At 48.9% G+C, this 18,276-nt stretch overlaps 1 protein-coding gene across 5 annotated transcripts in view; it reads left to right on the forward strand.

Moving 5' to 3' along the window:
* The first annotated feature begins 1,597 nt into the window (after positions 1-1,597).
* eea1 (early endosome antigen 1) overlaps positions 1,598-18,276 on the forward strand; it is a 122,330-nt gene continuing 105,651 nt past the window's right edge. For all 5 annotated transcript variants that reach the window (XM_068058820.1, XM_068058821.1, XM_068058823.1 and 2 more), the window contains exon 1: positions 1,598-1,724. In XM_068058820.1, coding sequence (XP_067914921.1) covers positions 1,701-1,724 — 24 coding nt within the window. In that variant the 5' untranslated portion in view covers positions 1,598-1,700. The remainder of the gene's footprint in view (positions 1,725-18,276) is intronic.

Raw genomic sequence — 18,276 nt, forward strand, 5'->3', positions numbered from 1 at the left:
AGACCACGTCTGCTGACGAGGTCAAAGGCTTTGGTGAGATCAATGAAAGCAATGTCGAGGGGCATCTGTTGTTCATGGCATTTCTCCTGTATCTGACGAAGGGAGAACAGCATGTCAACAGTCGATCTCTCTGCACGAAAGCCACACTGTGCCTCAGGGTAGACGCGCTCGGCCAGCTTCTGGAGCCTGTTCAGAGCGACTTGAGCAAAGACTTTCCCCACTATGCTGAGCAGGGAGATTCCACGGTAGTTGTTGCAGTCACCGCGGTCACCTTTGTTTTTATAGAGGGTGATGATATTGGCATCGCGCATGTCCTGAGGTACTGCTCCCTCGTCCCAGCACAGGCATAGCAGTTCATGGAGTGCTGAGAGTATAGCAGGCTTGGCACTCTTGATTATTTCAGGGGTAATGCTGTCCTTCCCAGGGGCTTTTCCGCTGGCTACAGAATCAATGGCATCACTGAGTTCCGATTTGGTTGGCTGTATGTATATTATTACAGTGACTTCAATTCAAAAGTACTTAATTGGCTGTAAAGTGCTTTGGGACATCCTGAGGTTGTGAAAGGTGCTATATATACAAGTTCTTTTCTCTTTTCATTGTTGCTGTTCCAAAATCATGTGACTGCCTAACAAACAGTACTGTAGTAGCACTTTCACCACATAAGCCACAGCGGTTTAAGAAGGAAAGATGTTTTTGCTATAGAGGGAGCGCAGCAAAGGTTTACCAGACTGATTCCTGGGATGGTGGGACTGGCGTATGAGGAGAGATTGAGTCGGTTAGGATTATATTCGCTGGAGTTCAGAAGAGTGAGGGGGGAGCTCATAGAAACCTATAAAATTCTAACAGGACTTGACAGGGTAGATGCAGGAAGGATGTTCCCAATGGTGGGGGAGTCCAGAACCAGGGGTCATAGTCTAAGGTAAGGGGGTAAACCTTTCAGGACTGAGATGAGGAGAAATTTCTTGACCCAAAGAGTCGCGAGCCTGTGGAATTCGCTACCACAGAAAGCAGTTGAGGCCAAAACATTGTATGTTTTCAAGAAGGAGTTAGATATAGCTCTTGGGTCTAAAAGGATCAAAGGGTATGGGGCGAAAGCGGGAACAAGTTACTGAGTTGGATGATCAGCCATGATCATAATGAATGGCGGAGCAGGCTCGAAGGGCCGAATGGCCTACTGCTGCTCCTATTTTCTATGTTTCTAAGACGGATCAGCACCACCACCACCTGGGCACATCTGGGGGAGGATTTTCAATAAATGCCGGACTTGCCAGCAGTGCCCACGTCCCAAGAATGAATTAAAATAAAGGAAGTTTAACACTTCTTGGTAGCCCATAGCCAATGGCTGTGGTTTGACAGGTGCTTCAGATACCTGCTTGCAGGGACATGGTGCCTGGGGACAGAGCTCCCCTGCCAGATATACTTATAAAGTTTAATTGCTGGTTTATACATTCAAACTCTTCAAAAAGTTAGATCCTGTAATTGTAAAGCTGTAGTTACATATGATTGTAGAGGACATGCAGAGCGGTTGTTCCATTGACTACAGGATATTATTAGTTAATGTCAGGTGTCTGGGCTCTCAGACTCCGCCCTCTCTGCCTGCAGGCTGAGGGCGGATTGACTCGCACTCATTCACTTGGAGCTGCGAGGAGGCGGCCGAGGCTGAGGCCTTCTTCACCCCGGCTTGTTCCTCTCTCACCGCCATGTTCAGACGGATCTTACAGCGGGTAGGTGCTGGGGGAGAGGGTTAAGGTGGGGGAGAGGGCGCTGCTCTCACTCGCTCAGGAGGTGGATCTGCTGCTTGGCGGCTTCCTTCCCGGAGAACCCGAGGCCTGGTGTCAGCTGAGCCGAGTAGGCCGGGCTGGCCTAGGCTGCCGGAGCACTCCCTCTCACACGGAGCACAGACATGGCTGAGCTGACACACCATCCTCCCCTCCCCTCCCCTCCCCAGCCATCCAGACCTCCCCTCCCCCACCCCCCAGCCATCCAGACCTCCCCCCCCCCCCCCAGCCATCCAGACTCCCCCCCCCCCCCCAGCCATCCAGACTCCCCCCCCCCCCCAGCCATCCAGACCTCCCCCCCCCCCTCCCAGCCATCCAGACCTCCCCCCCCCCTCCCAGCCATCCAGACCTCCCCTCCCCAGCCATCCAGACCTCCCCTCCCCCACCCCCCAGCCATCCAGACCTCCCCTCCCCTCCCCTCCCCAGCCATCCAGACCTCCCCTCCCCCACCCCCCAGCCATCCAGACCTCCCCTCCCACCCCCCTCCCAGCCATCCAGACCTTCTCCCCCCACCTCCCAGCCATCCAGAACTCCCCTCCCCCCCAGCCATCCAGACCTCCCCCCCCCCCAGCCATCCAGAACTCCCCCCCCCCCCAGCCATCCAGACCTCCCCCCCCCCCCCAGCCATCCAGACCTCCCCCCCCCCCCCCAGCCATCCAGACCTCCCCCCTCCCCCCCAGCCATCCAGACCTCCCCCCTCCCCCCCAGCCATCCAGACCTTCCCCCCCCCCCCCCCCCAGCCATCCAGACCTCCCCCCCCCCCAGCCATCCAGACCTCCCCCCCCCCAGCCATCCAGACCTCCCCCCCCCCCCAGCCATCCAGACCTCCCCCCCCCCCCCCCAGCCATCCAGACCGCCCCCCCCCCCCCCAGCCATCCAGACCTCCCCCCCCCCCCCCAGCCATCCAGACCTCCCCCCCCCCCCCAGCCATCCAGACCTCCCCTCCCCCACCCCCCAGCCATCCAGACCTCCCCTCCCCTCCCCTCCCCTCCCCAGCCATCCAGACCTCCCCTCCCCCCCCCCTCCCAGCCATCCAGACCTCCCCTCCCCCCCCCCCTCCCAGCCATCCAGACCTTCTCCCCCCACCTCCCAGCCATCCAGAACTCCCCTCCCCCCCAGCCATCCAGACCTCCCCCCCCCCCCAGCCATCCAGACCTCCCCCCCCCCCCCAGCCATCCAGAACTCCCCCCCCCCCCCCAGCCATCCAGAACTCCCCCCCCCCCCAGCCATCCAGAACTCCCCCCCCCCCCCCAGCCATCCAGAACTCCCCCCCCCCCCCCCCAGCCATCCAGACCTCCCCCCCCCCCCAGCCATCCAGACCTCCCCCCCCCCCCAGCCATCCAGACCCCCCCCCCCCCCCAGCCATCCAGACCTCCCCCCCCCCCCCCAGCCATCCAGACCTCCCCCCCCCCCCCCCAGCCATCCAGACCTCCCCCCCCCCCCCCCAGCCATCCAGACCTCCCCCCCCCCCCCAGCCATCCAGACCTCCCCCCCCCCCCAGCCATCCAGACCTCCCCCCCCCCCCCAGCCATCCAGACCTCCCCCCCCCCCCAGCCATCCAGACCTCCCCCCCCCCCCAGCCATCCAGACCTCCCCCCCCCCCCAGCCATCCAGACCTCCCCCCCCCCACCCCAGCCATCCAGACCTCCCCACCCCCCCAGCCATCCAGACCTCCCCCCCCCCCCAGCCATCCAGACCTCCCCCCCCCCCCAGCCATCCAGACCTCCCCCCCCCCCCCCAGCCATCCAGACCTCCCCCCCCCCCAGCCATCCAGACCTCCCCCCCCCCCCCCCCCCCCAGCCATCCAGACCTCCCCCCCCCCCCCAGCCATCCAGACCCCCCCCCCAGCCATCCAGACCTCCCCCCCCCCCCCCCCCCCCAGCCATCCAGACCTCCCCTCCCCTCCCCCAGCCATCCAGACCTCCCCTCCCAGGCATCCAGACCTCCCCTCCCCGCCCCCAGCCATGCGGACCCCCCCCCCTCCCCCCAGCCGCCATGCGGACCCCCCCCCCTCCCCCCAGCCGCCATCCGGACCCCCCCCCTCCCTCCCCCCAGCCGCCATCCGGACCCCCCCCTCCCCCAGCCGCCATCCGGACCCCCCCCTCCCCCCAGCCGCCATCTGGACCCCCCCCTCCCCCCAGCCGCCATCTGGACCCCCCCCTCCCCCCAGCCGCCATCCGGACCCCCCCCTCCCCCCAGCCGCCATCCGGACCCCCCCCTCCCCCCAGCCGCCATCCGGACCCCCCCCCTCCCCCCAGCCGCCATCCGGACCCCCCCCCCTCCCCCAGCCGCCATCCGGACCCCCCCCTCCCCCCAGCCGCCATCCGGACCCCCCCCTCCCCCCAGCCGCCATCCGGACCCCCCCCTCCCCCCAGCCGCCATCCGGACCCCCCCCCTCCCCCCAGCCGCCATCCGGACCCCCCCCTCCCCTCCCCACCCCAGCAGCCATCTGGACCCCCCCCTTCCATCCAGGCTGTTGCTTGACTCGTGGGATAGCTCTTCCAATTTGGGCACCCGTTGCCTGATGTTAGTGAGGACTTGGCAGGGTTGACTGGGCAGGGTGTAATGTGGTCGTCTCTGGTGGCTAGTTTGATGTTGGATGTTATGTCCAGTTTTTTGCTCGGCCATTTCGGAGGTCAGTTAAGAATCAACCACATTATTTTGGGTCTGGAGTCACATAGACCAGACTGGGTAAGGACGGCAGATTTCCTTCTCTAAAGGACGTTAGTGAATCAGGTGGATTTTCATGACAATCTGGTAGTTTTATGGTCACCATTACTGAGACTAGCATTTTTTTTCCAGATTTATTTAATTAATTGAATTTAATTCCCCAGCAGTGGGGGTGGGATTTGCACTTGTATCTCTGGGTCATGCATCCAGTTATCAGCATTACTCATTCAGGAACTACCACTGTGCTATCTCTCCCAATTCCTCCCCATTTGCTGGTAATCTCGCCCCACCCCCAGCTCATTTACAGGTGCCCTCCCCAATTCTCCCCCCTGCCCATTGGGGTGCTGCGTTTCCCTACATTACAAGAGTGACTACATTTCACTTGTACTTCTTTAGGAACATAGGAATAGACCAATCAGCCCTTCGAGCCTGCTCTGCCTTTCAGTTAGATCATGGCTGATCATCTACCCCAGCCCCACTTTCCCGTGTTATTCCCATATCGCTTGATGTTTTTAGTATCTAGGTGTTTATTGATTTCTGTTTTGAATGATTGAGCTTCCACAGCCCTCTGGGGTAGAGAATTCCAAAGATTCACCACTGAGTGAAGAAATTCCTCCTTTTCTTAAATGGCCTACCTCTTATTCTGAGACAATGTCCCCTGGTTCTGGACTCACCAGCCAGGGGAAACATCCTATTTATATCCACCCTGTTACACCCTGTAAGAATTTTGTAAGTTTCGTTGAGATCACCTCTCTTTCTTCGAAACTCTAGAGAATAGAGGCCCAGTCTCCTCAATCTCTCTTCATAAGACAATCCCGCCATCTCAGGGATTAGTCTGGCACTGTGAAGCACTTTGGGATATCCTGAGGTTATTTCCTAATCATCGACTCCATCTCTGTCCCTGGCAACTCTCTGAGCCTGATGTCATATTTGACCCCAAGATGAATTTCTGACCATATATATCCACTTCATCACTAAGACCACCTATTTCCACCTCTGTAACATTGCCCAACTCTGCTCCTTCCTCAGCTCATCTGAAACCCTCAGCTATGTCTTTGTTAACCACTACATTTGGCTATTCTAACACACTCCTGACTGGCTTCCCACATTCTACCCTCCATAAAGTTGAGCTTATCTAAAACTCTGCTACCCACATCCTAACTTACAGCAAGTCCCATTCACCCATCACTGTTGGCCGACACTATCTCCTGGTTAAGTAATGCTGCAATTTTAAAATTCTCAGTTGATTTCAGATTCCTCCATATCCCCGCTCCTCCCTATCTCGATAATCTCCAGCCCCACATCCCTCTGAGTTTTCTGCTCTCCTCCAGTTCTGGCCTCTTTTGCATCTCCAATTTTAATTACTCCACCGTTGGTGGCCCTGCCTTCAGCTGCCTCGACCCTAAACTCTGGCATTCCCTCCCTAAACCTCTCTACCATGCTTTCTTTCTTTAGGATGCTCCTGAAAACCTACCTCTATGACCATCTGTCCTAATATCTCCTTATTTGGCTTGAAGCTCAGTTTTGTTCGAAATGCTCATGTGAAGCTCCTTGGGACATTTTCTTCTGTTTACGGTTTTATAATCAAGTTTATTCATTATTTATGTTGCAATAGACCGATGCCCAGAGAGGTGGTTACTTACCTCTCCACTAGAATTGCATTTGAATGACATGGGGGTGGGGTGGGGGGTGGTGGGAGTGGGGTGGTGAAAGTGGGATGTGAGACAGGAGAAGGTACAAGAGTTTGTCCCATGATTCACACCTTGTTACTGTTGATTAGTGAGGATTTACACTTTGATTTTGCAAGTAGTCTGGTGACGATGCAGTTGAGATGCACAGCACCCTTGGACTGGGACATTTTAATCGATGTGTCTTTGGTTTTGTGTGCTGCTATGCACAAATTCACCAAAACCCCCGCCTGAGAGATCCCACTTTTCCTTCCCTCAGGAGCCTGCCTCACGTTGGCCTGAGTTCGCACCGCGTGCGGTATAACTCCAGTCCATCATTGCTGACGCACTCGGTGCTTAGCTTCACATTCCAGCTCGTCAGCGCGGTGTCAGGAATGAGAAGTGTTTGATTTTGAGATTGTAGAAGTGGTGGGTGTAAAACAGCCATTGCCTGGAATTGTTGCAGTGCTGGCTGGAAAGGTCACTCGCACTACAATGGGAAACCATTGCTGGCCAGTCAGTTTTCTCAGTCCAGTGGTGTGTGTCTGTGTCTGCTTATATAAATGGTGTTTGCAGAATATGATTAAAATGGGGCTTTACAGGGGGGATCTCATAGAAACCTATAAAATTCTAACAGGACTTGACAGGGTAGATGCAGGAAGGATGTTCCCGATGGTGGGGGAGTCCAGAATCAGGGGTCATAGTCTAAGGATACGGGGTAAACCTTTCAGGACTGAGATGAGGAGAAATTTCTTCACCCAGAGTGTGGTGAGCCTGTGGAATTCGCTACCGCAGAAAGCAAGTGAGGTCAAAACATTGTATGTTTTCAAGAAGGAGTTAGGTATAGCTCTTGGGTCTAAAGGGATCAAAGGGTATGGGGCGAAAGCGGGAACAGGCTACTGAGTTGGATGATCAGTCAGGATCATAATGAATGGCGGAGCAGGCTCGAAGGGCCGAATGGCCTACTCCTGCTCCTATTTTCTATGTTTCTATGGTGTCTGACAGGAGTTGTCAAATTTGAGTTAAGGTGACTATAGATCTATGTTGTCATGGGATCTGAGATTTTAAGCAACAATTATCTGTGGATTAACTGAGGATAGGTGAGGACTGCTTTCATGCTGTGCTTCTCAGTTGGGTTCATACTGACAGGTGGCTATGTGCTGAATGGGGCTGCTACAGATTATATAGAATTACATTGATTTTGCAGCACAGGGCAGACCATTCAGCCCAGCTATTCCATGCCAGTGTTTATGCTCCACATGAGCCTCCTCCCACCCGCCTTCCTGTCTCCTATCAGGATATCCATCTATTCCTTTCTCCCTCATGCGTTTATCTAGCTTCTCCTTAAATGCATCTAAGCTATTTGCCTCAACTACTCCATGTGGTAGTGAGTTCCACTCTCTAGGAAAAGGGGAGGGAAAGAGAATTCCTGATTGGATTTATTAGTGACTATCTTGTATTTATGTTATATTCATGAATCCTTGTTTTAGTTTCCTCCACAAATAGAAACATCTCTGTCTACCCTATCAAACCCCTTCATAACGTTAAAGACCTCTATTGCGTCACCCCTTCAGCCTTCTCTTCTAGAGAAAAGAGCACCAGCCTGTTCAGTCTATCTTGATATCCTCTCAGATCAGGTATCACCCCTGGGAATCTTTGCCCCTTCTCCAGTGCCTCTTTATTCACTTGGGAGAAATGGAGGAATTTTTAAATGAGTTAGTAGCACAGCTAATTTAGCTCCAGGGTGATGGATCTTCATATCTTGTCCCCTCCCATCGTTGCCCCCCCCACCCTCCCGCACTAGTTTTCTCCCTGTCTTTCCTGAAGCACCCACTCCTGTGTGGGTATGGTCCAGCAGCCATTCTTCAGCTGTAAGTCCACCATGAAGTTTATACCCAAACCCTGTTCTTATCCAACATCTGCCCACTTTCCAGTATGGATCACTGGCTGGGTTTCAGGATAATGTATTGTGGCTATTCTTATCTCCTTCTCCTCCTCCCTCACCCCAGCAATCTGGTTGAATCTTAACTGGTGTGTGGCATGGCCTAGCAAGCTACTCAGTTGTCAGGTGCCATTTGGTTGAGAAACAAATGCTGGTCTTGCCAGTGACACCCACATCCCATGAAAGAATAAAAAAGCAGAGCCCAGAATGGACTCTCAATGGTAGTCCTCATTGAGACTGGACAACTTGTCATATACCATGTATCAAATGCAGGATCCTGATTTTTTTTTTAAGGATTTCTGCCACATTGGGCAGTTTCTGTGGTCACAGTGAAGGTGGTGGGTGTATTTTATAGAACATAGAACAGTCTGGGCACAGCTTTCCAGTGTTTAGTTTAAAATGATTGTTTATTAAACTGGGATTGTCGCTTTTGTGCTGCCAGTCTATCTTCTGCACCCAGCTCAGCTGCAGTTCTTTGGCATCTTCCCAGTTGTTGACAAGGCACCAAATGATATCCCGTAGTTTCAGACAATTGGATCTTTGGTTTACTTTGTTCTGCCTACAGTTGTAATCACTGGGCTGGCAGTGATGTCCCCCATGGTGCCCATTGCTCAGTTACCAGCTTCTGAAGAGCAGAATGCAGTTCAGCCCCTTGATCCTGTTCTACTAATCAATCACTGTGGCTTCGACTCCTTTTTGCCGTCTTTGCTCCATATCCCTTGATATCTTTATCTGAACCGTTTTGTAAAGCGGTTATTAATTTTCTCCAGATCATGTACTCCCACAATTTTCCTTCAGATCACTTTTGTTTTGTAGTTACATAACACATGGTAATTCATTAACAAAGCAGCCATTTACTGTGCTTTGTTTTGATAGTGTCAGCTGTGGCTCAGTGGGTAGTACTCTATCCTGCCTCTTGAGTCAGAAGGTCATGGTGTCAAATCCCATTCCAGAATCTTGAGCACATAATCTAGGCTGATGCGCCAGTGTAGTACTGAGGGAGTGCTGCACTGTCGGAGGTACTGTCTTGTGGATGAGATGTTATGCTGAGGCCCTGTCTGCCCCCTCAGGTGGGTGCAGAAATCCCATGCCCCTGTTTTGAAGATGAACAGGGCAGTTCTCCCTGATGTCCTGCCAATATTTATCATAGAATCATAGAAATTTACAGCACGGAAGGAGGCCTTTCAGCCCATTGTGTCGCCTCAGCCAATAAGTAGCTGTCCAGCCTAATTCCTCTTTCCAGCTCTTGGTTCATAACCTTGTAGGGTACAGCACTTTAAGTGCATCATCCAAACACTTTTTGAATGCCTTTCAGGCAGTGGGTTCCAGATCCCAACTATTCTCTTGGTGAAAACATTTTCCCTCAAATCCCCTTTAAACCTCCTACCCTGAGTCTGTGCCTCCTGACTACGGGCTCCTCAACCAAGGGGGAATAGGCCCTTCCTATCCACTTTAACTAGACCCCTTAATTTTATACACTTCAATTGGGTCTCCATTCAGCCTCTTCTGTTCCTAAGAAAACAGCCCTAGCCTATCCAATCTTTGCTCATAACTAAAATTCTCTAGTCTGGGCAACATTCTTGTAAATCTCTTCTGCACCCTCCCGAGTGCAACCACATCTTTCCGATAGTGTGGTGACCTGAACTTCACGTGGTACTCCAGCTATGGTCCATCTAGTTTTTTATACAGTTCCAACATAACCTCCCTGCTCTTATATTCCATGCCTCGGCTAATAAAGGCAAGTATCTCATATGCCGCCTTGACCACCTTATCTACCTGTCCAGCCACCTTCAGGGATCTGTGGACATGCACTCCAGGATCCCTCTGTTCCTGTACACCCTTCAGTATCCTACTATTTATTGTACATTCCCTTGTCTTGTTGGCCTTCCCCAAATGCTTTACCTCACACTTTTCTGGATTGAACTCCATTTGCCATTTGTCTGCCCACCTGACTAATCCATTGATATTTTCCATCAATCTACAGCTTTCTTCTTCATTATCAACCACATGTCCAATTTTTGTATTGTCTGCAAACTTCTTAATCATACCCTCTACATATGCAACAAAAAGCAAGGGACTGAGTACTGAGCCCTGTGGAACCCCACTGGAAACAGCCTACCGGTCACAAAACACCCATGGACCATACGAATTAGGAGCAGGAGTAGGCCATTTGGTCGCTCGAACCTGCTCCGCCATTCAATAAGATCTGATTGTAACCTCAACTGCACATTCCCACCTACCCCCAATAACCTTTCACCCCCTTGCTTATCAAGAATCTATCTACCTCTGCTGTAAAAATATTCAAAGACTCCGCTTCCACCTCCTTTTGAGGAAGAGAGTTGCAAAGACTCACGACCCTCAGAGAAAAAATTTCTCCTCAACTCTGTCTTAAATGGGCGACCCCTTATTTGTAAACAGTGATCCCTAGTTCTAGATTCTCCCACAAGAGGCAACATCCTTTCCACATCCATCCTGTCAAGACCCCTCAGAATCTTACAAGTTTCAATCAAGTTGCATCTTACTCTTCTAAACTCCAGTAGATACAAGCCTAGCCTGTTCAACCTTTCTTCATAAGACAACCCGCCCATTCCAGGTATTAGTTAGTAAACCTCCTTCTTCCAACGCATTTACATCCTTCCTTAAATAAGGTGATGAATATTGTACAACAGTACTCCAGATGTGGTCTCACCAAGGCCCTGTATAACTGAAGCATAACTCCCTACTTCTGTTTTTTTTATTCATTCATGGGCTGTGGGCGTCGCTGGCTATACCAGCATAAATTGCCCAAGCCTAATTGCCCTTGAGAAGGTGATGGTGAGCTGCCTTCTTGTATTCAACAATAACATTCTATTAGCTTTTCTAATTACTTGCTGAACCTGCATACTAACATTTAGGGAGTCATTCACTAGGACACCCAGATCCCTCTGCATCTCTCAGCTCTGCAATCTCTCACCATTGAGAATATTTTTTTTATTCTTGTCAAAATCGACAACATTTCACTGTTTCCCACATTATACTCCATTTGTCAGATCTTTGCCACTCACTTAACCTATCTATATCCCTTTGTAGTCTCCTTATGTCCTCTTCACAACTTACTTTCCTACCTATCTTTGTGTCATCAGCAAATTTAGCAACCATACCTTTGGTCCTTCATCTAAGTCATTTATATAAATTGTAAAAAATTGAGGCCCCAGCACAGATCCCTATGGCACACCACTTGTTACATCTTGCCAACTAGAAAATGACCCATTTATGCCTACTCTGTTTCCTGTTAGCTAGCCAATCTTCTATCCATGCCAAAATGTTACCCCCTACACCATGAGCTTTTATTTTCCACAATATCCTTTGATGTGGCACCTTGTCAAATACCTTCTGGAAATCGAAGTACAGTACATCCACCAGTTCCCCTTTATCCACAGCATGTTACTTCTTCAAAGAACTCCAATAACTTCATTAAACACGATTTCCCTTTCACAAAACCATGTTGGCTCTGCCTGATTACCTTGAATTTTTCTGATTGCCCTGCTATAAAGTCTTTCATAATAGCTTCTAACATCTTCCCTATGACAGATGTTAAGCCTACTGGCTTGTAGTTTCCTGCTTTCTGTCTGTCTCCCCTTCTGAATAAGGGCCCACCTGTGCCAGACTTGCCTCAGCAACCTCCAAATGTCCAAGCTATTTTCCAATCTAATGGAACTTCCCCGAATCTAGGGAATTTTGGAAAATCAAAACTAACGCATCAATTATCTCACTAACTCTTTTAAGGCCCTGGAAGTAGTCCGTCAGGACCCGGGGACTTGTCAGCCCACAGCTCCGACAATTTGCTCAGTACCACTTCCCTGGTGATTGTAATTTTCTACAGTTCCTCCCTCCCTCCCATTTCCTGATTTACAGATATTTCTGGGATGTTGCTTGTCTCCTCTATCGTGAAGACCGAAGCATTATACCCGTTCATTTCATCTGCTATCTCCTTATTTTCCCCCATCAATTCCCTCGACTCACTTTCTATAGGACTAATGCTCACTTTAACTTTTTTTTAAATATCTATAGAAACTCTTACCATCTGTCTATATTTCTCGCCAGCTTTCTCTCATACTCTAATTTTTCCCTCCTTATGATCTTTTAGTCATTCTTTGCTGCTTTTTAATATTCTGTCCAATCTTTGATCTGCCACCCATCTTTGAGCAATTATATGTCTTCTTTAAGTTTAATGCTATCTTTAACTTTTTTAGTTAACCACGGATGGTGGGTCTTTCTCCTGGAATTTTTCTTTCTCGTTGGAATGTATCTATTCTGCGTATTCTGAAATAACCCCTTAAATGTCTGTCACTGCATATCTATTGACTTTTCCCTTAACCTACTTTGCCAGTTCACTTTTGCTAGCTCTGCTTTCATGCCCTCATAATTGCCCTTATTTAAGTTTAAAATACTAGTCTCAGACCCACCCTCCTTTCCCTCAAACCCAATGTAAAATTCAATCATATTATGATTGCTGCTGCCTAGGGGTGCCTTCACTGAGGTCATTAATTAATCCTGTCTCGTTACACAATACCAGGTCTAGTATAGACTGCTCTCTGGTTGGCTCCAGAATGTACTATTCTAAGAAACTAGCCCGAAAACATTCTATGAACTCCTCATCTAGGCTACCTTTGTCCATCTGATTTTTTCCAATCTATATGTAGATTAAAATCCCTCATGATTATCGCTGTACCTTTCTGACAAGCACCCATTATTTCTTCCTTTATACCCCGTCCTACTATGTGTTTACTGTCAGGGGGCCTGTACACCACTCCCACAAGCGGCTTCTTGCCTTTATCACTTCTCTCGACCTAAACCCGTGAACTTGGGTCATCCCACTCTATTGTGCTAATGCCATCACCCTACTCAAATTTGCACATGACTCGGGTAATCCAGAGATTTTTACCTTTGAGGTTCTGCTTAATTTATTTATATTTTTATTCTATTTTGTATTTTAGAGATACAGCGCTGAAACAGGCCCTTCGGCCCACCGAGTCTGTGCCGACCAAGAACTACACATTTATACTAACCCTACAGTAATCCCATATTTCCTACCACCTACTTACACTAGGGGCAATTTACAATGGCCAATTTACCTATCACCTGCAAGTCTTTGGCGGTGGGAGGAAACTGGAGCACCCGGCGAAAACCCACGCGGTCACAGGGAGAACTTGCAAAATCCGCACGGCAGTCCCCAGAATTGAACCGGGTCCCTGGAGCTGTGAGGCTGCAGTGCTAACCACTGTGCCGCCACTGTGCCTAGTTTCTCATGCTGACTCTGCAGAACCTCTTTCCTTGTCCTGCCTTTGTTGTTGGGACCGACATGGACCACGATGACTGGATCCTACCCCTCCACCTTTTCTGAGCTTCTTGTCCTTCCCGTACCCTTCAATATTCAGGTCCTAATCTATGTCATCCTGCAGCTATGTCGCTGTAATGGCTATCCGATTGTACTTATTTATTTCTATTTGTGCTATCTGTTTTGTTTCGAATGCTACGTGCATTCAGATACAGAGCCTTTAGTATTGTCCTTTTATTATTTTGTAACTTCTAGCCTTGTCTGCTGATTTGTATGCTCTGTCCCTTCGTATCACAGTCTGTTTATCATTTCTCATATTAATACCTTTCTCTCTTACCTTGTCTGTACAATTTGACTTACCACATCTTCCCAAATTTGATCCCTTGCCCCCACTATTTAGTTTAAAACACTCTCTACTTCCCTAGTTATGTGACTGGCTAGAACACTGGTCCCAGCATGGTTCAGGTGAAGACAGCCCCTACTGTTCCCAGTACTGGTGCCAGTGCTCCACAAACTGGAACCCACTTCTGTCACACCAGTCTTTGAACCAAGCATTCATTTCTCTAATCTTATTCGCCCTACTCAAATTTGTATGTGACTCAGGTAATCCAGAGATTTTTACCTTTGAGGTTCTGCTTAATTTGGCGCCTAGTTCCTCATACTGACTCTGCAGAACCTCTTTCCTTGTCCTGCCTTTGTTGTAGGTACCTACATGGACTACGATGACTGGATCCTTCCCCCTCCCATTGTAAGTTCCTCTCTAGCCCCAAGCAGATGTCCCGAACCCTGGCACTGAGCTGGCAACATAGCCTTCTGGACTCTTGCTCTTTGTTGCAGAGGACAGTGTCAATCCCCCACACTATACTGTCCGCTACAACAACTACTTTCCCTTTTGCTCTCTCCAGTTGAATGGCTTCTTGTACCATGGTGTCGTGGTGAGTCTGCTCATCCACACTATTGCCCTTGCTCTTTTTTTTTAGAACATTACAGCGCAGTACAGGCCCTTCGGCCCTCGATGTTGCGCCGACCTGTGAAACCATCTGACCTACACTATTCCATTTTCATCCATATGTCTATCCAATGACCACTTAAATGCCCTTAAAGTTGGCGAGTCTACTACTGCTGCAGGCAGGGCGTTCCACGCCCCTACTACTCACTGAGTAAAGAAACTACCTCTGACATCTGTCCTATATCTATCACCCCTCAACTTAAAGCTATGTCCCCTCGTGTTTGCCATCACCATCCGAGGAAAAAGACTCTCACTATCCACCCTATCTAACCCTCTGATTATCTTATATGTCTCTATTAAGTCACCTCTCCTCCTCCTTCTCTCCAACGAAAACAACCTCAAGTCCCTCAGCCTTTCCTCGTAAGACCTTCCCGCCATACCAGGCAACATCCTAGTAAATCTCCTCTGCACCCTTTCCAAAGCTTCCACATCCTTCCTATAATGCGGTGACCAGAACTGCACGCAATACTCCAGGTGCGGTCTCACCAGAGTTTTGTACAGCTGCAGCATGACCTCGTGGCTCCGAAACTCGATCCCCCTACTAATAAAAGCTAACACACCACATGCCTTCTTAACAGCCCTATTAACCTGGGTAGCAACCTTCAGGGATTTATTTACCTGGACACCAAGATATCTCTGTTCATCTACACTACCAAGAATCTTCCCATTAGCCCAGTACTCTGCATTCCTGTTACTCCTTCCAAAGTGAATCACCTCGCACTTTTCCGCATTAAACTCCATTTGCCATCTCTCAGCCCAGCTCTGCAGCTTATCTGTGTCCCTCTGTACCCTACAACCTCCTTCGGCACTATCCACAACTCCACTGACCTTAGTGTCATCCGCAAATTTACTAACCCACCCTTCTACACCCTCTTCCAGGTCATTTATAAAAATGACTAACAGCAGTGGCCCCAAAACAGATCCTTGCGGTACACCACTAGTAACTAAACTCCAGGATGAACATTTGCCATCAACCACCACCCTCTGTCTTCTTTCAGCTAGCCAATTTCTGATCCAAAGCTCTAAATCACCTTCAACCCCATACTTCCGTATTTTCTGCAATAGCCTACCGTGGGGAACCTTATCAAACGCCTTACTGAAATCCATATACACCACATCCACGGCTTTACCCTCATCCACCTGTTTGGTCACCTTCTCAAAAAACTCAATAAGGTTTGTGAGGCACGACCTACCCATCATAAAACCGTGCTGGCTATCGCTAATGAACTTATTCTTTTCAAGATGATTATAAATCCTGTCTCTTATAACCTTTTCCAACATTTTACCCACAACCGAAGTAAGGCTCACAGGTCTATAATTACCAGGACTGTCTCTACTCCCCTTCTTGAACAAGGGGACAACATTTGCTATCCTCCAGTCTTCCGGCACTATTCCTGTCGACAATGACGACATAAAGATCAAGGACAAAGGCTCTGCAATCTCCTCCCTAGCTTCCCAGAGAATCCTAGGATAAATCCCATCTGGCCCAGGGGACTTATCTATTTTCACACTTGTCCATACAAGCTGCAAGAATCTCAAACTCGTTGCTCAATTGCAAGGGCTGAGGCTCCTCCACTCCCACCTTCTCAATCCCCTTATATGCCTGACTTGCAGTCACACCCTCCTGCCCCTAACCACTGACCAAAACAGATGACCCTATCCTAAGGGGTGTGACTGCCTTCTGGAACAAAGTGTCCTGGTAACTTTGCCCCTCCCTGAAGCATCGCAGTGTCTGAAGCTCGGCCCCTAGCTCAGTGAATCTGAGTTGAAGCTCCTCCAGCTGCAGACACTTACTACAGACGTGGTTGCCATGAACTGCCATGGCATCCAGGAGCGCTCTCATACAGCAGCCGCGACACATTACCTGTCCTGCCATCTTGATTGTGTTAATAAAATTTATTTTTTCTTAATTTATAGCTCCCCTTCTTACCGAACTTCCTCAGTTACCAAACTCCCTTCTTCACATTCTACCCTCCAGCAGCACTCATTGCAGACAAGCAGCACTGAAAATCCCTTGAATTTATATTCTCAGCAACAATGATGTGTCAGCTTTGCTAGAGCTCAGAAACCAGTTTAAGCTAGCGACCTAATTAACAAGCTACAGATACTCTGAAAGCTTGTATACCCCTGTTTAAAACTGTAAGGAACCTAATTTGCCTCTTAACATAAACAGTAATTTCAGTTAATTGCAAAATGTAAACAAAACAAAAATTAGACTTGAGCGATTAACCCTTAAAATCCATTCACTTACCAAACTCCCTTCACAATCTGTGCCCTCTAGCAGCACTCAGTGCAGACCATTACCCTTTGCTTCCTGCCCCTGAGCCAGTTTTGGATCCAACTTGCCTCTTTACCTTGGATCCAATGGGCTTTTACTTTTGTGACCAGTCTGTCATGTGGGACTTTATCAAAAGCCTCGCTAAAATCCATATAGACCACATCAGAACACTATCCTCATCAACCCTTGTTACCTCATCAAAATATTTAATCAGGTTACTCAGACATGACCTTCCCTCAATCAAATAGTGCAATGGGATCTTTTGCACTCGCCTGAGATGACGGGCGGGTCTTGGCTTAACTTTGCATCTGAAAGATGCACCTCTGACAATGCCGCACTCCCTCAGTATTGCACTGAAGCTTCAGCCTGGATTATAAGCCATGAAGATTAATCATTTGGTGGGAGTGTATAGTGTCATTTATAGATTAAGTAAAACTAACTTGATCATAATTCACGTGAGTTATAACTTTTCCAAACAGGACTTTAAAGCCTGACCGATTACTTAATCTAGCTGACCCGTGCAGTGCAATCTGTCGTCATGTTTGAAATTCTGGCTGCAGCATATTCGCTTGTTAAAATTAACTGGACAGTTCTTTAAAGAATTCAGCTAAATATATCTTAACGGTCCTTGAACCTTAAGTCATGAAGGAAGTGCTAATATACTTTTAACAGAAGGATGTTTAATTTTTGAGGTTTGCCTTTTGTTTTAGTGGGAAAATGACAGAAAACTTTAGAAAATTGTAGTTCTAATTTTACTACATTTCGAAATAACTTGATTATATTTTTTGAGGAGGTAACAAGAAGGGTTGATGAATATAATTTTCTTATCCGATCCATTCAGTGATCACGTGTTCGCTTAAGTGGAATTGATTAATTTTCACTTGCTGTTCAGAGCTAACTGTATAAAATGCTTGTTAAACTCAATGATTCCATTGCTCAAAAAAAAGAGAATACTCATCAAAAATCAATCTCCTAAAAAGGAAACATGCACATCTGATGAGGTGTCTGCCTTGGCTCAGTGGGTAGCACTCTTGCTTCTTGAGTCAGAAGGTCCTGAATTTTAAGTCCCAGTCCAGGGATTTGAGCGCAAGATCCAGACTGGCACTCCAGTGCAGTGCTAAGGGAGTGCTGCACTGTTGGAAATGCCTTCTTTCAGGTAAGATGTTAAACTGAGGCCCTGGCTGCCTTCTCGGATGAAAGAAAACAATCCCATAATACTATTTCAGAAAAGAGCAGAGCAGTTCTCTCTGGTGTCCTGCCCAACATCTCTAAAAGGGATTACCTGGTCATTATCCCGTTGCTGTTGGTGGGATCTGTGGTATATTGGCTGCTACGTTTCTAACATTCCAACAGCGACTACAGTTAGCAAGTAATTTTAATGACTGTAAAGCACTTTGGGATGTCCTGAGGTCATAAAGGCACTGTACAAATGGGAAGTTTTTTAAAGTAAATTATCCAAGAGCAATTGAGTTGTTGGACTTGTTGGATTCCCACAGGAGGTGTTGGAGATGGTACTCCACTCTGCAGTAGAATGGTTGGAAGCCTGATGGTCTAATTGTTTCCCTTTGGGGTGGACTTTGGGGCGTAGTCCTACTCTCAGGTGAGGTGCACGTAT

This window comes from Heterodontus francisci, chromosome 27, assembly GCF_036365525.1.
Source record: "Heterodontus francisci isolate sHetFra1 chromosome 27, sHetFra1.hap1, whole genome shotgun sequence".
Classification (NCBI taxonomy): Eukaryota; Metazoa; Chordata; class Chondrichthyes; order Heterodontiformes; family Heterodontidae; genus Heterodontus; species Heterodontus francisci.